An 18768-nucleotide genomic window follows, 5' to 3' on the forward strand; every position below is an offset into this window, starting at 1 on the left:
GACTTGGAACCATATCGCTGTTCCTTCACTGTCGCTGGGTTAAAATCCTGGAATTCCCTCCCAAAGGGCATTGTGGGTCTCCCTACAGCACATGGACTGCAGCGGTTCAAGAAGGCAGCTCATCCCCACCTTCTCAAGGGGCAACTCGGGACGGGAATAAACGCTGGCCCAGTGAGTAACTCCCATGAGTGAATAAAATATAGATAGTGTGGTTAAATATACACTGGATGTTTACATGTGAAGGTGATTTACAAGTGCAAAGTTTCCTTTGTGAACAAACAAGGCTAAGTTTAATGTTTCATTTGATTGGAACCTTGCCAAGTATTTTCCAGACTGGATTTACAGTAGTGTGTTATAAAACTGGTAGGATTCTGATCTGGATCTACCGCAACCACTCAAATGAATATATCCATCTGCCCCGTGACACCTAGCCTTGATTCCTTCACTCACGGAACACTAGCTTCACTACTGCTTTCCACTGTGACATTTTGGGTGCTCACATTAACACCGTTAACCAACGCTGATGTCTTTACCTTTTACCACCCTTTATATCCGCACTCCATCGAGGCAATGATAAATGAGTTAATGTCACTCTCTGCCTACAATACTGCATTATCCCAGTCAGTAAAGGTGAAATTTACAATAAAACCGGATTATTCATTTCTTGTAGAGAAATAAAAGCGCTGACTAATATTAGCTAACTGTCAGTGGGCCCATAATTGAGACTAATAGCTGTAATATCATACCTACACAGATGACATTTAGTGTGGCAGGCTTGTAAAGGCAAAACAGTAAAGTTTTGATTCAAAGATGATCGCGCGGTAACACTCAGGCGAAAGTTCAAAAGGTTTTGCTGCTCCTTAACCATTGAGTGATATCTTAGAGACATCACCACTTCCCCTATCTCTCTCTCCCTCTCTCCCTCTCTTTCGCTCTCTGCATGCATCTTATGTTTTCATCTAAATAGCCAACTCTCAGCATCTTGGTCTCTAATACACTGGCACCTCATTTAGGAGGGTCATGGATAGGGTAAATAGACAAGGTCTTTTCCCTGGGGTGGAGGAGTTCAGAACTAGAGGGCATAGGTTTAAGGTGAGAGGGGAAAGATTTAAAAGGGACCTACGGAGCAACTTTTTCACACAGAGGGTGGTACGTGTAGGGAATGAGCTGCCAGAGGAAGTGGTGGAGGCTGGTACAATTACAGCATTTAAAAGGCATCTGGATGGGTATATGAATAGGAAGAGTTTGGAGGGATATGGGTCAAATGCTGGAAAATGGGATTAGATTAGTTTAGGATATCTGATCAGCATGGATGCGTTGGACCGAAGGGTCTGTTTCTGTGTTGTACGTCTTTATGCCTCTATGTTTGAGCAGCTCCCTCACTGATACAGAGAATCTAATGGGGCACCTTGCGATGACCCACTGTGAGAGCTCTCCTGCTCCAGCAGACTCTGTGTTTGGGGAACTGGAGGGTCTCACCTCTTTGGAGCTGGAGCTCAGTCTCCATCACAGGCCCTTGAGCTTATTCCACTGTTCAATGAGATCATGGCTGATCTGTGGCCTAACTCAATATACCTGTCTTTGGTCCATTTCCCAGAGTACATTTTCTTAAAAATATATCTGTTTTAGATTTAAAATTGACAACTGATCCAGCATCCACTACCAATTGTGAAAGAACATTCCAAACATCTACCATTCTTTGTGTGGTAGAAGTGTTTCCTATCATCTCTTCTGAATAGTCTGGTCCTAATTCTCAGGCTATACTCCAAGTTCAAGAATCCCCAACCAGTGGAAACGTTTCTCTTTATCAACCCTGTCTTTTCCTAATAACATCTTGAAGACTTTGATCAGATCACCCCTTAACCTTCTAAATGCTATAGATAACAGGCCTAATAGGTATAATTTCTCTCTATAACTTCACTCCTGAAGTCCAGGTTTCATTCTTGACAACCTACACTGTACTCCAAAGCTAATAAATCCTTCTTAAGGTGTGGTATCCAGATGTACTCTCAGTATTCGAAGTGGGGTCTAACCAGGTTGTGTGTAACTGCGGCCTAACTTCTATATCCATACACACCAGTCCTCGATATATCAAGGCCAGAATTTCATTTGCGTTTGGATTTTTTTTTCTCCTCTTTGTGGCATTTTAAAGATCTATGCACCTGAAATTCATGTATCTTTAGACATCCACTGTGGTAAACTCAGCGCAGCACAGTGGCTCAGTGGTTAGCACTGCTGCCTCACGGTGCCAGGGACCCAGGTTCGATTCCTGCCTCAGGCAACTGTCTGTGTGGAGTTTGCACGTTCTCCCTGTTTTCTCTCACAATCCAAAGATGTGCAGGTCAGGTGAATTGGCCATGCTAAATTCCCGTAGTGTTGGGTGCATTAGTTGGGGGTAAATGTAGGGGAATGTGTCTGGGTGGGTTACTCTTTGGAGGGTCGGTGTGGACTTGTTGGGCTGAACAGCCTGTTTCCACACTGTCGGGATTCTAATCAAATCTAAACTTCACACCATCCGGTAAGTGCCCTCATCTATTCAATTTCGGTTCAAAATGGATAACCTCCCACTTGCTAACATTGAATCCTTCTTTCTCTGTGAAGGGACACGTGGCTGAAGAGAAGGCTACTGGTTCTGGTACTGCTGTTTCTGTTGCTGGTATTGGTACTGGTACTGGTTCTGGTACTGAAACAGGTTCTGGTACTGGTACAGGTACTGGTACTGGGTGCTGGTACAGATATTGGTTTGGTACAGGTATTGGTGCTGGTTCTGGTGCTAGTACTGGTACAGGTACTGGTACTGGGTGCTGGTACAGGTATTGGTGCTGGCACAGGTACTGGTGCTGGTACTAGTTCTGGTGCTAGTACTGGTGCTGATACTGATACTGGTACAGCTGTTGCTTTGAATCCTTATCAGAGACTCTGTCAAAGACCATCCCAGACCCATAGTGAAGGTTCAGACCAAAGGAGAGCAGCTGAAGGTGAGTGAAGTGTTCACTGATGAGTTATCTTCCAGGTAGTTAGCCGTTGGTGGTTGAACATTGGCAGCAGTCTCTGGGAGAAGGTGACCAGCCCTCTCTCCATGGCCAGGCTTGGAGCTCCTCTGTTTCCCCAACCTGTCAGTTTCTGTGCTGACACTGTACACTCATCATGCAAGGGGCTGACACCTCAACAAACAGGACCCCTGGCTGTGAAATTGAGGGGTCAAGATGCAGTTACATGGTTTCTTAAATACTTTAGTTACTCCTTAATCTGACAGCCCCATACAGGACCCTCCCTTATCATCAATCCTGGCTCACAGTGCCCTCCCTCTCTCCCTCGCCTTTGATCATCCACATTGCGCTCAATGGATTTTGTACATAAATTAATCAATTGGGTGATTTACTGGCAGTTGTTAATAGATGAGTGATGGGGAAAAGAAAAATTCAGTTGTGTGTAAGAGCACTTCTGGCTATAACAAAAAAAGCCTTGGCTGACTAATACCCAGAAGAAGACAGGATGAATTTGGAACAAAGCCAATGTCAATTTCAGGGAAGTTTAACAGCAAAATGGGAAAGGCTAGAAGCCTGACCATTCCCGTTGAGAGCTTGAAGATGAAATTCTCATTCCATGAGATTCAGCCTGTGAATGTCCTTGGCTTCTCTCCAACTAGCCACGCAGTTGGTGATACAGAGCTGGTGAAAACTTATACTTAGCTCCACAAACGCTGTTATAATTTTATCCAGAAGTATTTTCCCCTCTGGACATAGCAACCTTTTTTAGCAGCATTGGTGAAAGGTAAAAACAAACTCCTACAGAGGGTGTTATCGCTAACACTGGTCATGAGGGGCTACATCGCTGAGCTATAACTGGTTGGTATATCACCCAGTCCCATTCAAACAGAGGCTCAGCATTCTTCAGGTAACACAGTGGATCCCATGAACATAGTCAATCCAATGAATATGGTAGATCCCAGCTCTTTAATAGAGCCGATGAATATTATAAATCCAATCAACACATTAGATCCCATCAATATAATCGAGGCTATGAAAATCGAAGATCTTATTAATGTAATAGATCACAGGAATGAAGAAAATCCCCAGGATGCAATAGGTCTGTTTCCATGCTGTACATCGCTATGACTCTAAGTCCCATTGCCATAGTAGATTCCACAAACATAATAAATCCAGTAAATCTAATGGATCCCATGAATGTAGTTGGTTTCTGAATATAGTATCTCTTATGAAGAGAATAGATTCCGTTAAGTCAGGAGACCCCAGGAGTACAGTAGATCCCCTGGTACAATCCACTGAGGCATGAGTGGTGATGCCAGCAGCCAATGTTTAACCCTGTGCAAATTGGTCATGTACCTCTGGTTCAAATCACAGGGCGCCATATTCTCTCCTCTACTCCCCTCTCCCCCCAACCCCTGCTAGTCAGGAGTAGCCCCTCCATGCCCAGATAAGCCATGTGCCCTATAGCCATCTGATCGATCGGTAAAGATAGAAGGCAAGGTTTCTGTACCCACCCCCCAACTCGGCTGAGGAAGAGCTGCCCATGGTCCCAGCAGCAGCAGCAGGTCCGAGTGCTGGTCTCTGCTGGGAATTACTGACAGCTGGGAAAGCCCAGGAGGCTGTCGTTCTGATCCGCCTGGAACACTGGAGGGGCCTGGCAGACATAGCCCAGCAGAGGGGAGGTGGCACATGGAGGGTTTAAGACGCCATGGAACAATATGACCTTGGGGTGTGGAGGGGTCATACTCCAATGGGAACAGGGGGCTCCTTCCTCAATCCTCTTGACTGATGCCAGTCTGCCCAGTAAAAGGTGCCGGCCTACCAACCCTACCCACACTGGCACAAGGACATGGCTGAATGGGTAAGGGGCATATCATTTATTAATTAACAGTGAGCAGTGAATGAACTGCAAGGTATCTCCGTTTCCACAGATGCAGAGTGCTTGAAGCACTCGCTTGTCAGATTTCAGATTTTCAACATTCACAGCATTCCAGCTTTCGGAAAGTTATGCAAAGGATACTTTATTCTCAAAGGGAAGGATTGCATGAGCCAGTTGCCATCAGGGTAATGCAGCAGTAACACGTTTCCCAGGTTTAAACACTGTGTTAAACTGAGCCTTAAAAACAAATAAAGGCAAGATGCAATTAAATAGCAGGGCTTTGCCCTGTCGGCTGAATTCATCAAGTTATTAACTTCAGGCTGAAAAGCAACAACTTTAATTACGACTAGTTCTATGTCTTGGCACTAATTTTCTTAGGCTAAATGTTTTATTCAACAAATTAAGCATAGATCAGATCTCAATGGAATGTAAATGGTCTTGAACTATTCATTTCCCTCAAAGGCTCTAACTTATTGGTGTTGGTTTTAAAAAGTTAGCTGTTTGCTCAACATTATAAACTAGCACAAACACCTTCCATTAATTCTTCACTGCAGTTCTGAGCAAGGGTCACTGCTTTTTCTCTCTCCCATGCAGGCTGCCAGGCCCCGCTGAGTTTCTCCAGCAATTTCTGATCTTGTTTCACATCTTCAGCGTTTACAGTTCTCCATCTTGTGTTCACATTATTTCTTGGCCCACAGCAAGCCCCGACTTCACAGTGGTCGTGGCGTTTAGTTGATCGCGAGGGTGAAGGGGATTTAACCGTCAGCTGTGCAACGGGGACACTCCTGGAAGTGCAACACACATATTCACAATGTGAAAAGGTAAAATATACATTAATTATTTCACAAACAAATTAATTTCCACATAGATATATGTGAGTTATTGCACTTTGGTAAGGGCGAAAAGTGCATGTTCAGAGTTATAGAGATGTACAGCACAGAAACAGACCCTTCAGTTCAACTCATCCATACTGACCAGATATCCTAACCTAATCCAGTCCCATTTGCTGGCATTTTGCCCATATCCCTCCAAACCCTTCCTATTCATATACCCATCCAAATGCCTTTAAATGTTGTAATTGTACCAGCCTCCACCACATCCTCTGGCAGCTCATTCCATACACGTACCACCCTCTGCGTGAAAACGTTGCCCCTTAGGACCCTTTTAAGTCTTTTCCCTCTCACCCTAAGTCTATGCCCTCTAGTTCTGGACTCCCCCACCCCAGGAAGAAGACATTGTCTATTTACCCTATCCATGCCTCTCATGATTTTTTAAGCCTCTAATAAGGTCACCCCTCAGCCTCCGATGCTCCAGGGAAAACAGCCCCAGCCTGTTCAGCCTCTCCCTGTAGCTCAAACCCTCCATCCCTGGCAACATCCTTGTAAATCTTTTCTGAACCCTTTCAAGTTTCACAACATCCTTCCGATAGGAGGGAGACCAGAATTGCACACAGTTTCTTGAAAAGACCCTTCTTTGACTACTTGTGCATGTTCTGTGGGAACCTCTGGCTGGTCCAGTGTTTAATGGCCATCCCAAGTTAATCTAACTGACTGATTTCAAAATGCACGAAGCATTAAATGCATTTCTATGAAGTTGCATGTAGGCCAGACCTTCCCCCAAAGGCCATTAATGAACTAGATGGGTTTTAATGCCAATTGGCATGTGGTCATTGTTAAACTAGCATTTAGTACCAAATTCTTATCAAATATAAATTTGACCATGTTGGGATGTGAGCCCATTCCCCAGACCATTCTGGAATGTTAACCCAGTGACATTACCATTAGCCCACTGCCACCCCAAACAACCAGCACTGAAATCAGGAGGAAGAGCAAAACGATCACCAATCACAAAATTATTGCTTATTTGAAAAAAGCCACCGAGGAACAGTGGAAGATCAGCACCAACAGTATTGGTTCAGTTGGCTGAGGCACATTTGGAACACATTCAGGAGAGATTTATACTTGGTACAGAAATGCATTTGTTCATTGCTGTCCAACAGACAGTGTTGACTGGTGACAGATTTACCTCCTTCAATTATGGACATTCCAGGTCAGTGAAAAATGCCTTACCCACAACAGGGCCACTCAGGTTAATGTACTTCACACTCACACTGATTTAGCATGGCGTGTTGTGGCAGAATCACTCAATGCTCTATACAAAATTACCAGCAGACCCAGAAAATCCTTCACGAACTTAAACTTTAATCTTGTGGGAGCCAGCAAACTGTCTTCCCTGACTCCCCCCAAGCTCCTTACTCTCGTCCAGTTTATACAATGGTTAGCCCCACGCTTAGCGGATAACATTAGCACAGCCAATCATGCTGGCTTGCTTTGTCTTTCTAAACTAATCATCGTCTGCCGCACTGGCTCCCTTCATCACACTGAACCAATCACATTCCAACACCATCATCTTCAGCATTAGCTCATCTCCCAGTGATTTAACTAAGCTTTCACAATGCCCTGTAACATGATCCCTGGCATACATTGCAACACTAATGATTTGGAGATGCCGGTGTTGGACTGGGGTGTACAAAGTTAAAATTTAACAAAACCAGGTTATAGTCCAACAGGTTTAATTGGAAGCACTAGCTTTCAGAGCACTGCTCCTTCATCCACACCCACTTGATGAAAGAGTGGCACTCTGAAAACTAGTGCTTCCAATTAACCCTGTTGGAATATAACCTGGTGTTGTGTGATTTTTAACTTTGCACGTAACTGCCAGAGTAACTTGCATTGGAGCTAACTGAAGCACTGTCTAATAATGAAGGAATCTAAGCATTCACAATAATTGACAGGCACCCAGCTCTTTTGATCTTGTTTTAAGTTACTATCCGGTTCACTCATTTCCTTTCGGGAAGGAAGCTGCCATCCTTACCTGGTCTGGCCTACACGTGACTCCAAACCCACTGCAATGGGGCTGACTCTTAACTGCCCTCTGGGTAATTAGGGATGGCCAATGGATGCCGGCCCAGTCAGTGACTTCCACATCCCATGAACGAAGAGAAAAGAATGTAGCACATAGCTTGCTGAGGCGATGTGCCAGTCAGGGTGGAGATGACGTGTCCAAGCATAGTGTCGATTGCTCGTTTTTTACTTCCTACTCAGACATGTAATTCGACACATCTGGGTTTCCAGTTAGCCCGATGTGGCCTAGTCATTAAGGTTTCAGACAGCAATGCCCACACACGGGCGCCCGAGCAGACCTGTTCATCCCGTGCCTGATCCTGCTGTCTCCATTTCTCTCCATGACACTGTGTTAGAATTACACAGGCCACAAAGCACAGTAACAGGCCCTTCCCCCCATCTAATCCATGCCAGCATTACCACTCCATTCCTTAGGAAGAGAAGGTAGGAGCAGGAGGAGGCCATTCGGCCCTTCGAGCCTGCTCTGCCTGTCATCATAATCATGACTGATTGTCCAACTCAGTAGTCCAATCCTGCTTTCTCCCCATAACCTTTGATCCCATTCGCCCCACGTGCTATATCTAGCTGCCACTTGAACACATTCAATGTTTTGGCATTAACTCCTTCCTGTGGTAATGAATTCCACAGGCTCCCCACTCTTTGGGTGAAGAAATGTCTCCTCATCTCCGTCTTAAATGGCTCCCCCCCAAATCCTCAAACTGTGACCCCAGGTTCTGGATATATCCACCATCGGGAACATCCTCCCTGCATCTACCCTGTCTAGTCCTGTTAGAATTGCATAAGTCTCTATGAAATCCCTCCTCACTCGTCTGAATTCCTGTTAGCGAAAACAATCCTAACCTAGTCAATCTCTCCTCAGTCCCGCCATTCCCAGAATCCCCTGGTAAACCCACTGTATTCCTTTGAGAGCAAAAGCTCTTCCGGTTTTATTCCCATTGTTTGTTAGTTAACTCTGTCAGCTGCTAACCTAACTTCCTCTTCAGTGCAATTTCACCATCTGTTTCAACTTGTTCTTCAAACTCCTCAATCTCCCCCTCTGTCGGGAGGCCACATTATTTCTGAATTCCTCACTGGATGTCTTGGTGCCCATCTCATCCTGACAACTCCCAGGGACGGTCTTCCCCACCAGTGCAAAGACTGTCTCCATAACCCAAAAGGCTTCTATATGAACATACGTATTAAGAGATCGTTCAGCCCCCTTGAACTTGCCCTGCTGTTCAATGATTGACCTGATTACCCCACATTCTCACACAGCCAGAATCTGTCCAACTATGCCTTAACAACATTGAACTCACTGCCCCACTGCCTTTTCAGGGCTCCAAGGACCCACGACACTCTCAGAGAAGGATTTCCCCTCGGCTCTATCTTATTTTTTAGTGACCCCTAGTTCTAGCTGCCCACACGAGAGGAAACATCCTCGCCACACCCACCCAATCAAAACCCCTCAGGATCTTATATGTTTCAATCAAGTTGCCTCTAGGTTGGAGGGTTTGAGCTATAGGGAGAGGAAGAACAGGCTGGGGCTGTTTTCCCTGGAGCATCAGAGGCTGAGAGGTGACCTTATAGAGGTTTTCAAAATTATGTGGGGCATAGACAGGGCAAATATTTAAGGTCTTTTCCCTGAGGTTGGGGGAGTTCAGAACTAGAGGGCATAGATTTAGGGTGAGAGGGGTAAGATTTAAAAGGGATCTAAGGGGCAACATTTTCATGCAGAGGGTGGTGCGTGTATGGAAGGAGCTGCCAGAGGAAGTGGTGGAGGCTGGTACAATTCCAACATTTAAAAGGCAGCTCGATGGGTACATGAATAGGAAGGGTTTAGAGGGATATGGACCAAGTGCTGGGAAATGGGATTAGATGAGGTTAGAATATCTGATTGGCATGGACAAGTTGGACCGAAGGGTCTGTTTCCATGCTATACAGTTCTATGACTCTAGTGGCATATCTAAAGTTCCATAACTGTCAAGATCCCTGCTAGATCAGCCCTCAGCCTCTGTCTTCAAGAGAGAAGAGCGCGAGTTGATTCATTCTTCTCTGGTGTCTATGTTCTTCACAGCTCTGGTGTTGTCCTTGGAAATCTTTCTCTAAATCCTTACTCATACCTCCATATCTTTCTCGTAGTGGGATGATGAGGAGTGGACAGTACATGAGATGTAATCTGATCTTGAGTTTAGGAGAGGGAGAGAGAGAGTTCATTAACCAGAGCTCTTGAGGGACTATTCACACCTCACGTTACCAGAGAGAGAGAGAGAGAGAGCATGGCCAATTGACACGGTGGTTCAGTGGTTAGTATTGCTGCTTCACAGTGTCAGGGATCCGGGTTCAATTCCACCCTCGAGTGACTGTGTGGAGTTTGCACATTCTGCCTGTGTCTGCGTGGGTTTCCTCCCATAGTCCAAAGTTGTGCATGTTAGGGTGGATTGGCCATGTTAAATTGCCCTTAGTGTTCAGGGATGAGCAGGATAGGTAGGTCAGCCATGGGAAATGCAGAATTATAAGGTAGGATGGAGAGGATGGCCTTCAGAGGGCTGGTTTGGACTTATTGGGCTGAATGGCAGCATGGTGGCACAGTTGTTAGCACTGCTGCCTTACAGCACCAGAGACCTGGGTTCAATTCCTGCCTCGGGCAACTGTCTGTGTGGAGTTTGCACATTCTCCCCGTCTCTGCGTGGGTTTCCTCCGGGTGCTCCGGTTTCCTCCCATAGTCCAAAAATGTGCAGGTCAGGTGAATTTGCCATGCTAAATTGCCCGTAGTGTTAGGTGAAGGGGTAAATGTAGGGGAATGGGTCTGGGTGGGTTGCTCTTCGGAGGGTCGGTGTGGGCTTGTTGGGCCGAAGGGCCTGTTTCCACACTGTAAGTAAGCTAAAAAAACGAATGGCCTGCTCCCACACTCTAGCGTGAGTGACAGCATTGCAGATCAAGGAAGCAGATCCCAAATTCCTCTCAGCCAGAGGAGGAATTTGATTGCATGATGTTGCTTTGAACCACACCATAATAATGAAGAAAGTAAACACATTCACACATTGCGCTTCGGCGGGGCGGTGTGGACTTGTTGGGCCGAAGGGCCTGTTTCCACACTGTAAGTAATCTAATCTAAATTGCCTCTTCATGAAAGACTGCGCAAACATGGTTCCTTTGAGCTGTGTGACAATCACAATGGAGCTCCTGTCCAATGACAGGGGTCTGCTACCTATTTTAAGATCACACTGACTTCCTGCTGGGGTGAGGAGGCTGTGCTAGGCTCTGGGAATATCCTTAGTTATGACTAACTCTGATCGGACATAATCTCAAAGGCTCCATAACTGGACCTTCTGCCTTCACCTGACAGCACACGTACAATATTTTTATGACTAAGGAATAAAAGCTTAAAACAAATTACAGGCTTAGTTTTTTTTGAGAAGGTCAATGTTGAGTTTCGCCCTGATTGTCCGTAGCAGTGTCTTGAAGATTCAATGCCTTTGCCTGGATGCTGTGGGTCAGAGCTGGAGAGTTGCTAAATCTAATGTCTAACAGTTGTCAGGTTGCTATATTTCTGCTCTTAAACAGCCCACATCAGCAGTTTGTGTCACTTGTGTCTGCAAGAGCTGTAAATTGTTCTGTTTCTGAGCCTTCTATTCTCTACTCCTTTGTCTCCACTCTCCTGTTCAGTCACATTCCAAAGTCCACTATCTCACACCCATCCAGGACCCGGTATACTTCACATCCTCTCTGTTTCTATGTTGGTTGTATGACCCTTGGATGAGTACCTTAAATGCCAGGACATTGTAGGCTGTGGAGAAAATAGGGGTAAATGGGATTGGTGCTGAAAATGTGTTGCTGGAAAAGCGCAGCAGGTCAGGCAGCATCCAAGGAGCAGGAGAATCGACGTTTCGGACATAAGCCCTTCTTCAGGAATTCCTGAAGAAGGGCTTATGCCCGAAACGTCGATTCTCCTGCTCTTTGGATGCTGCCTGACCTGCTGCGCTTTTCCAGCAACACATTTTCAGCTCTGATCTCCAGCATCTGCAGCCCTCACTTTCTCTCTAAATGGGATTGGTGTCATCTGCTGTTTGTTGGTGGGTATAGACATGGTGGACCGAAGGGCCTGATTCTATGTCTTTTGACTCTCTGACTCATGACTCTATGACTCAAACATAATCCCTGTTTGTCACACAGTTTCTATTAGGAGGAATGTATGTGTGTTTCCCTAAATATAATGCCTTTAATAAGGGTATCTCTTTGAAATAGATTAAATTCTGACAGTACGAGACAGACTGGTGATTAGTTGCAAGAATGATGTGTGTGTGTCCCTGGCCAGGGTGGGGCAGGGTCCAACATGGGCGGTCACCATCTCACCAATTCAGACTGTGATGGGGAGAAATGTCTTCGTTCAGAGGGTGATGAGCTCCTCCTAGTCCCTGGTGATACAGATACCTGATGTGTTCAGGCAAATAACACTTCTAAGGGAGAGTCATACTGGATTCAAAATGTTAACTCTGTTTCTCTCTCCATAGATGCTTCTGGGACAACAGGGCAGCTCAGTGGTTAGCAATGCTGCCTCTCTGTACTAGGGTCCTGGGTTCGATTCCACCCTCAGGCAGCTGTCTGTGTGGAGTCGGCACATTCTCCCCGCGTCTGTGTGGATTTTCTCCAGTTTCCTCCACAATCCGAAGATGGGCCGGTTAGGTGGATTGACTGTGGGAAATGCCGGGTTACTGGGGGGGGGGTGGGTCTGGGTGTGTTTCTCCTTTTGGGAGGATCAGTATGGGCCAAATGGCCTGTTTACACACTGTAGGGGATTCAATGATTCTAAGCAGGTAGGTATTGTGGTAGAGCTCAGAGAGAGGGAGAGAGAAGGCGAGAGAGGGAGAAGGCGAGAGAGGGAGAGAAAGGGAGAGAGGGAGAAGGCGAGAGAGAGAGAAGGCGAGAGAGAGAGAGAAGGCGAGAGAGGGAGAGAAGGAGAGAGAAGGCGAGAGAGAGAGAAGGCGAGAGAGAGAGAAGGCGAGAGAGGGAGAGAGAGGGAGAGAAAGCGAGAGAGAGAGAAGGCGAGAGAGAGAGAAGGCGAGAGAGGGAGAGAGAGGGAGAGAAAGCGAGAGAGAGAGAAGGCGAGAGAGAGAAGGCAAGAGAGGGAGAGAAGGAGAGAGAAGGCGAGAGAGAGAGAAGGCAAGAGAGAGAGAAGGCGAGAGAGGCGAGAGAGGGAGAGAGAGAAGGCGAGAGAGAGAGGCGAGAGAGAGAGAAGGCGAGAGAGGGAGAGAAGGCGAGAGAGGGAGAAGGCGAGAGAGAGAGAAGGCGAGAGAGAGAAGGCGAGAGAGGGAGAGAGAGGGAGAAGGCGAGAGAGGGAGAGAAGGCGAGAAAGGGAGAAGGCGAGAGAGAGAGAGAAGGCGAGAGAGAGAAGGCGAGAGAGGGAGAAGGTGAGAGAGAGAGAGAAGGCGAGAGAGGGAGAAGGCGAGAGAGAGAGAAGGTGAGAGAAGGAGAAGGCGAGAGAGGGAGAAAGCGAGAGAGAGAGAGAAGGCGAGAAAGAGAGAGAAGGCGAGAGACGGAGAAGGCGAGAGAGGGAGAGAAGGAGGGAGAAGGCAAGAGAGAGAAGGCGAGAGAGAGAGAGAAGGCGAGAGAGGGAAAGAGGGAGAGAAGGAGGGAGAGAGAGAGAAGGCGAGAGAGAGAGAGAAGGCGAGAGAGAGAGAAGGCGAGAGAGAGAAGGCGAGAGAGAGAGAGAAGGAGGGAGAAGGCGAGAGAGAGAGAAGCGAGAGAGAGAGAGAGAGAGAAGGCGAGAGAGAGAGAAGCGAGAGAGAGAGAAGGCGAGAGAGAGAGAAGGTGAGAGAGAGAGAAAGCGAGAGAGAGAGAAGGCGAGAGAGAGAAGGCGAGAGAGAGAGAAGGCGAGAGAGAGAGAAGGTGAGAGAGAGAGAAAGCGAGAGAGAGAGAAGGCGAGAGAGAGAAGGCGAGAGAGAGAGAAGGCGAGAGAGAGTGAGAAGGCGAGAGAGAGAGAAGGCGAGAGAGAGAGAGAGAAGGCGAGAGAGAGAGAAGGCGAGAGAGAGAGAAGGCGAGAGAGAGAAGGCGAGAGAGAGAGAGAAGGCGAGAGAGGGAGAAGGCGAGAGTGAGAGAGAAGGCGAGAGAGGGAGAGAAGGCGAGAGAGGGAGAAGGCGAGAGAAAAGGGGAGGGAAGGAGGGAGAAGGCGAGAGAGAGAAGCTGAGAGAGAGAGAGAAGGCTGGAGAGGGAGAGAGAGAAGGCGAGAGAGAGAGAGAAGGCGAGAGGGAGAATGCGAGAGAGAGAGAGAAGGCGAGAGAGAGAGAACGCGAGAGAGAGAAGGCGAGAGAGAGAGAGAAGGTGAGAGAGATAGAAGGCGAGAGAGAGAGAAGGCGAGAGAGAGAGAGAAGGCGAGAGAGAGAAGGCGAGAGAGAGAGAGAAGGCGAGAGACGGAGAAGGCGAGAGAGGGAGAGAAGGAGGGAGAAGGCAAGAGAGAGAAGGCGAGAGAGAGAGAGAAGGCGAGAGAGGGAAAGAGGGAGAGAAGGAGGGAGAGAGAGAGAAGGCGAGAGAGAGAGAGAAGGCGAGAGAGAGAGAAGGCGAGAGAGAGAAGGCGAGAGAGAGAGAGAAGGAGGGAGAAGGCGAGAGAGAGAGAAGCGAGAGAGAGAGAGAGAGAAGGCGAGAGAGAGAGAAGCGAGAGAGAGAGAAGGCGAGAGAGAGAGAAGGTGAGAGAGAGAGAAAGCGAGAGAGAGAGAAGGCGAGAGAGAGAAGGCGAGAGAGAGAGAAGGCGAGAGAGAGAGAAGGTGAGAGAGAGAGAAAGCGAGAGAGAGAGAAGGCGAGAGAGAGAAGGCGAGAGAGAGAGAAGGCGAGAGAGAGAGAGAAGGCGAGAGAGGGAGAAGGCGAGAGAGAAGGGGAGGGAAGGAGGGAGAAGGCGAGAGGGAGAATGCGAGAGAGAGAGAGAAGGCGAGAGAGAGAGAACGCGAGAGAGAGAAGGCGAGAGAGAGAGAAGGCGAGAGAGAGAGAGAAGGTGAGAGAGATCGAAGGCGAGAGAGAGAGAAGGCGAGAGAGAGAGAGAAGGCGAGAGAGAGAGAGAAGGCGAGAGAGAGAGAAGGCGAGAGAGAGAAGGCGAGAGAGAGAGAGAAGGAGGGAGAAGGCGAGAGAGAGAGAAGCGAGAGAGAGAGAGAGAGAGAAGGCGAGAGAGAGAGAGAAAGCGAGAGAGAGAGAGGTGAGAGAGAGAGAAGGCGAGAGAGAGAGAAGGTGAGAGTGAGAGAAAGCGAGAGAGAGAGAAGGCGAGTGAGAGAAGGCGAGAGAGAGAGAAGGCGAGAGAGAGAGAGAAGGCGAGAGAGAGAGAGAAGGCGAGAGAGAGAGAGAGAAGGCGAGAGAGAGAGAAGGCGAGAGAGAGAGAAGGCGAGAGAGAGAAGGCGAGAGAGAGAGAGAAGGCGAGAGAGGGAGAAGGCGAGAGTGAGAGAGAAGGCGAGAGAGGGAGAGAAGGCGAGAGAGGGAGAAGCGAGAGAGAGAGAGAGAGAGAGAGAGAAGGCGAGAGAGAGAAGCGAGAGAGAGAGAGAAGGCGAGAAAGAGAGAGAAGGCGAGAGACGGAGAAGGCGAGAGAGGGAGAGAAGGAGGGAGAAGGCAAGAGAGAGAAGGCGAGAGAGAGAGAGAAGGCGAGAGAGGGAAAGAGGGAGAGAAGGAGGGAGAGAGAGAGAAGGTGAGAGAGAGAGAGAAGGCGAGAGAGAGAGAAGGCGAGAGAGAGAAGGCGAGAGAGAGAGAGAAGGAGGGAGAAGGCGAGAGAGAGAGAAGCGAGAGAGAGAGAGAGAGAGAAGGCGAGAGAGAGAGAAGCGAGAGAGAGAGAAGGCGAGAGAGAGAGAAGGTGAGAGAGAGAGAAAGCGAGAGAGAGAGAAGGCGAGAGAGAGAAGGCGAGAGAGAGAGAAGGCGAGAGAGAGAGAAAGCGAGAGAGAGAGAAAGCGAGAGAGAGAGAAGGCGAGAGAGAGAAGGCGAGAGAGAGAGAAGGCGAGAGAGAGAGAGAAGGCGAGAGAGAGAGAAGGTGAGAGAGAGAGAGAAGGCGAGAGAGAGAGAGAAGGCGAGAGAGAGAGAGAGAAGGCGAGAGAGAGAGAAGGCGAGAGAGAGAGAAGGCGAGAGAGAGAAGGCGAGAGAGAGAGAGAAGGCGAGAGAGGGAGAAGGCGAGAGTGAGAGAGAAGGCGAGAGAGGGAGAGAAGGCGAGAGAGGGAGAAGCGAGAGAGAGAGAGAGAGAGAGAGAGAAGGCGAGAGAGAGAAGCGAGAGAGAGAGAAGGCAAGAGAGAGAGAGAAAGCGAGAGAGAGAGAGGTGAGAGAGAGAGAAGGCGAGAGAGAGAGAAGGTGAGAGAGAGAGAAAGCGAGAGAGAGAGAAGGCGAGTGAGAGAAGGCGAGAGAGAGAGAAGGCGAGAGAGAGAGAGAAGGCGAGAGGGAGAAGGCGAGAGAGAGAGAGAAGGCGAGAGAGAAGAAGGCAAGAGAGAGAAGGCGAGAGAGAGAGAGAAGGCGAGAGAGAGAGAGAAGGTGAGAGAGATAGAAGGCGAGAGAGAGAGAAGGCGAGAGAGAGAGAGAAGGCGAGAGAGAGAGAGAAGGCGAGAGAGGGAGAAGGCGAGTGAGAGAGAAGGCGAGAGAGAGAGAAGGCGAGAGCGAGAAGGCGAGAGAGGGAGAAGGCGAGAGAGGGAGAAGGCGAGAGAGAGAAGGCGAGAGAGAGAGAAGGCGAGAGAGAGAGAAGGCGAGAGAGAGAGAAGGCGAGAGAGAGAGAGAAGGCGAGTGAGAGAGAGAAGGCGAGAGGGAGAATGCGAGAGAGAGAGAGAAGGCGAGAGAGAGAGAATGCGAGAGAGAGAAGGCGAGAGAGAGAGAAGGCGAGAGAGAGAGAGAAGGTGAGAGAGATACAAGGCTGGAGAGGGAGAGAGAGAAGGCGAGAGAGAGAGAGAAGGCGAGAGGGAGAATGCGAGAGAGAGAGAGAAGGCGAGAGAGAGAGAACGCGAGAGAGAGAAGGCGAGAGAGAGAGAGAAGGTGAGAGAGATAGAAGGCGAGAGAGAGAGAAGGCGAGAGAGAGAGAGAAGGCGAGAGAGAGAAGGCGAGAGAGAGAGAGAAGGCGAGAGAGGGAGAAGGCGAGAGTGAGAGAGAAGGCGAGAGAGGGAGAGAAGGCGAGAGAGGGAGAAGGCGAGAGAGAAGGGGAGGGAAGGAGGGAGAAGGCGAGAGGGAGAATGCGAGAGAGAGAGAGAAGGCGAGAGAGAGAGAACGCGAGAGAGAGAAGGCGAGAGAGAGAGAAGGCGAGAGAGAGAGAGAAGGTGAGAGAGATCGAAGGCGAGAGAGAGAGAAGGCGAGAGAGAGAGAGAAGGCGAGAGAGAGAGAGAAGGCGAGAGAGAGAGAAGGCGAGAGAGAGAAGGCGAGAGAGAGAGAGAAGGAGGGAGAAGGCGAGAGAGAGAGAAGCGAGAGAGAGAGAGAGAGAGAAGGCGAGAGAGAGAAGCGAGAGAGAGAGAAGGCGAGAGAGAGAGAGAAAGCGAGAGAGAGAGAGGTGAGAGAGAGAGAAGGCGAGAGAGAGAGAAGGTGAGAGTGAGAGAAAGCGAGAGAGAGAGAAGGCAAGTGAGAGAAGGCGAGAGAGAGAGAAGGCGAGAGAGAGAGAGAAGGCGAGAGAGAGAGAGAAGGCGAGAGAGAGAGAGAGAAGGCGAGAGAGAGAGAAGGCGAGAGAGAGAGAAGGCGAGAGAGAGAAGGCGAGAGAGAGAGAGAAGGCGAGAGAGGGAGAAGGCGAGAGTGAGAGAGAAGGCGAGAGAGGGAGAGAAGGCGAGAGAGGGAGAAGCGAGAGAGAGAGAGAGAGAGAGAGAGAAGGCGAGAGAGAGAAGCGAGAGAGAGAGAGAAGGCGAGAAAGAGAGAGAAGGCGAGAGACGGAGAAGGCGAGAGAGGGAGAGAAGGAGGGAGAAGGCAAGAGAGAGAAGGCGAGAGAGAGAGAGAAGGCGAGAGAGGGAAAGAGGGAGAGAAGGAGGGAGAGAGAGAGAAGGCGAGAGAGAGAGAGAAGGCGAGAGAGAGAGAAGGCGAGAGAGAGAAGGCGAGAGAGAGAGAGAAGGAGGGAGAAGGCGAGAGAGAGAGAAGCGAGAGAGAGAGAGAGAGAGAAGGCGAGAGAGAGAGAAGCGAGAGAGAGAGAAGGCGAGAGAGAGAGAAGGTGAGAGAGAGAGAAAGCGAGAGAGAGAGAAGGCGAGAGAGAGAAGGCGAGAGAGAGAGAAGGCGAGAGAGAGAGAAGGTGAGAGAGAGAGAAAGCGAGAGAGAGAGAAGGCGAGAGAGAGAAGGCGAGAGAGAGAGAAGGCGAGAGAGAGAGAGAAGGCGAGAGAGAGAGAAGGCGAGAGAGAGAGAAGGCGAGAGAGAGAGAGAAGGCGAGAGAGAGAGAGAAGGCGAGAGAGAGAGAGAGAAGGCGAGAGAGAGAGAAGGCGAGAGAGAGAGAAGGCGAGAGAGAGAAGGCGAGAGAGAGAGAGAAGGCGAGAGAGGGAGAAGGCGAGAGTGAGAGAGAAGGCGAGAGAGGGAGAGAAGGCGAGAGAGGGAGAAGCGAGAGAGAGAGAGAGAGAGAGAGAGAAGGCGAGAGAGAGAAGCGAGAGAGAGAGAAGGCGAGAGAGAGAGAGAAAGCGAGAGAGAGAGAGGTGAGAGAGAGAGAAGGCGAGAGAGAGAGAAGGTGAGAGAGAGAGAAAGCGAGAGAGAGAGAAGGCGAGTGAGAGAAGGCGAGAGAGAGAGAAGGCGAGAGAGAGAGAGAAGGCGAGAGGGAGAAGGCGAGAGAGAGAGAGAAGGCGAGAGAGAAGAAGGCAAGAGAGAGAAGGCGAGAGAGAGAGAGAAAGCGAGAGAGAGAGAGATGAGAGAGAGAGAAGGCGAGAGAGAGAGAAGGTGAGAGAGAGAGAAAGCGAGAGAGAGAGAAGGCGAGAGAGAGAGAGAAGGTGAGAGAGATAGAAGGCGAGAGAGAGAGAAGGCGAGAGAGAGAGAGAAGGCGAGAGAGAGAGAGAAGGCGAGAGAGGGAGAAGGCGAGTGAGAGAGAAGGCGAGAGAGAGAGAAG

At 49.0% G+C, this 18768-nt stretch overlaps 1 protein-coding gene across 1 annotated transcript in view; it reads left to right on the top strand.

The window, feature by feature from the left end:
* ercc4 (excision repair cross-complementation group 4) overlaps window positions 1–18768 on the top strand; it is a 148323-nt gene that overhangs the window by 7178 nt on the left and 122377 nt on the right. Inside the window, exons 2-3 of the mRNA XM_087998058.1 lie at window positions 2602–2710; window positions 2814–2978. Of these exons, the coding sequence (XP_087854184.1) occupies window positions 2602–2710; window positions 2814–2978 (274 nt within the window). The remainder of the gene's footprint in view (window positions 1–2601; window positions 2711–2813; window positions 2979–18768) is intronic.

Source organism: Chiloscyllium plagiosum, unplaced genomic scaffold (genome assembly GCF_037043375.1).
Source record: "Chiloscyllium plagiosum isolate Xiang-an unplaced genomic scaffold, Cpla_swu_hap1 HiC_scaffold_20, whole genome shotgun sequence".
Classification (NCBI taxonomy): Eukaryota; Metazoa; Chordata; class Chondrichthyes; order Orectolobiformes; family Hemiscylliidae; genus Chiloscyllium; species Chiloscyllium plagiosum.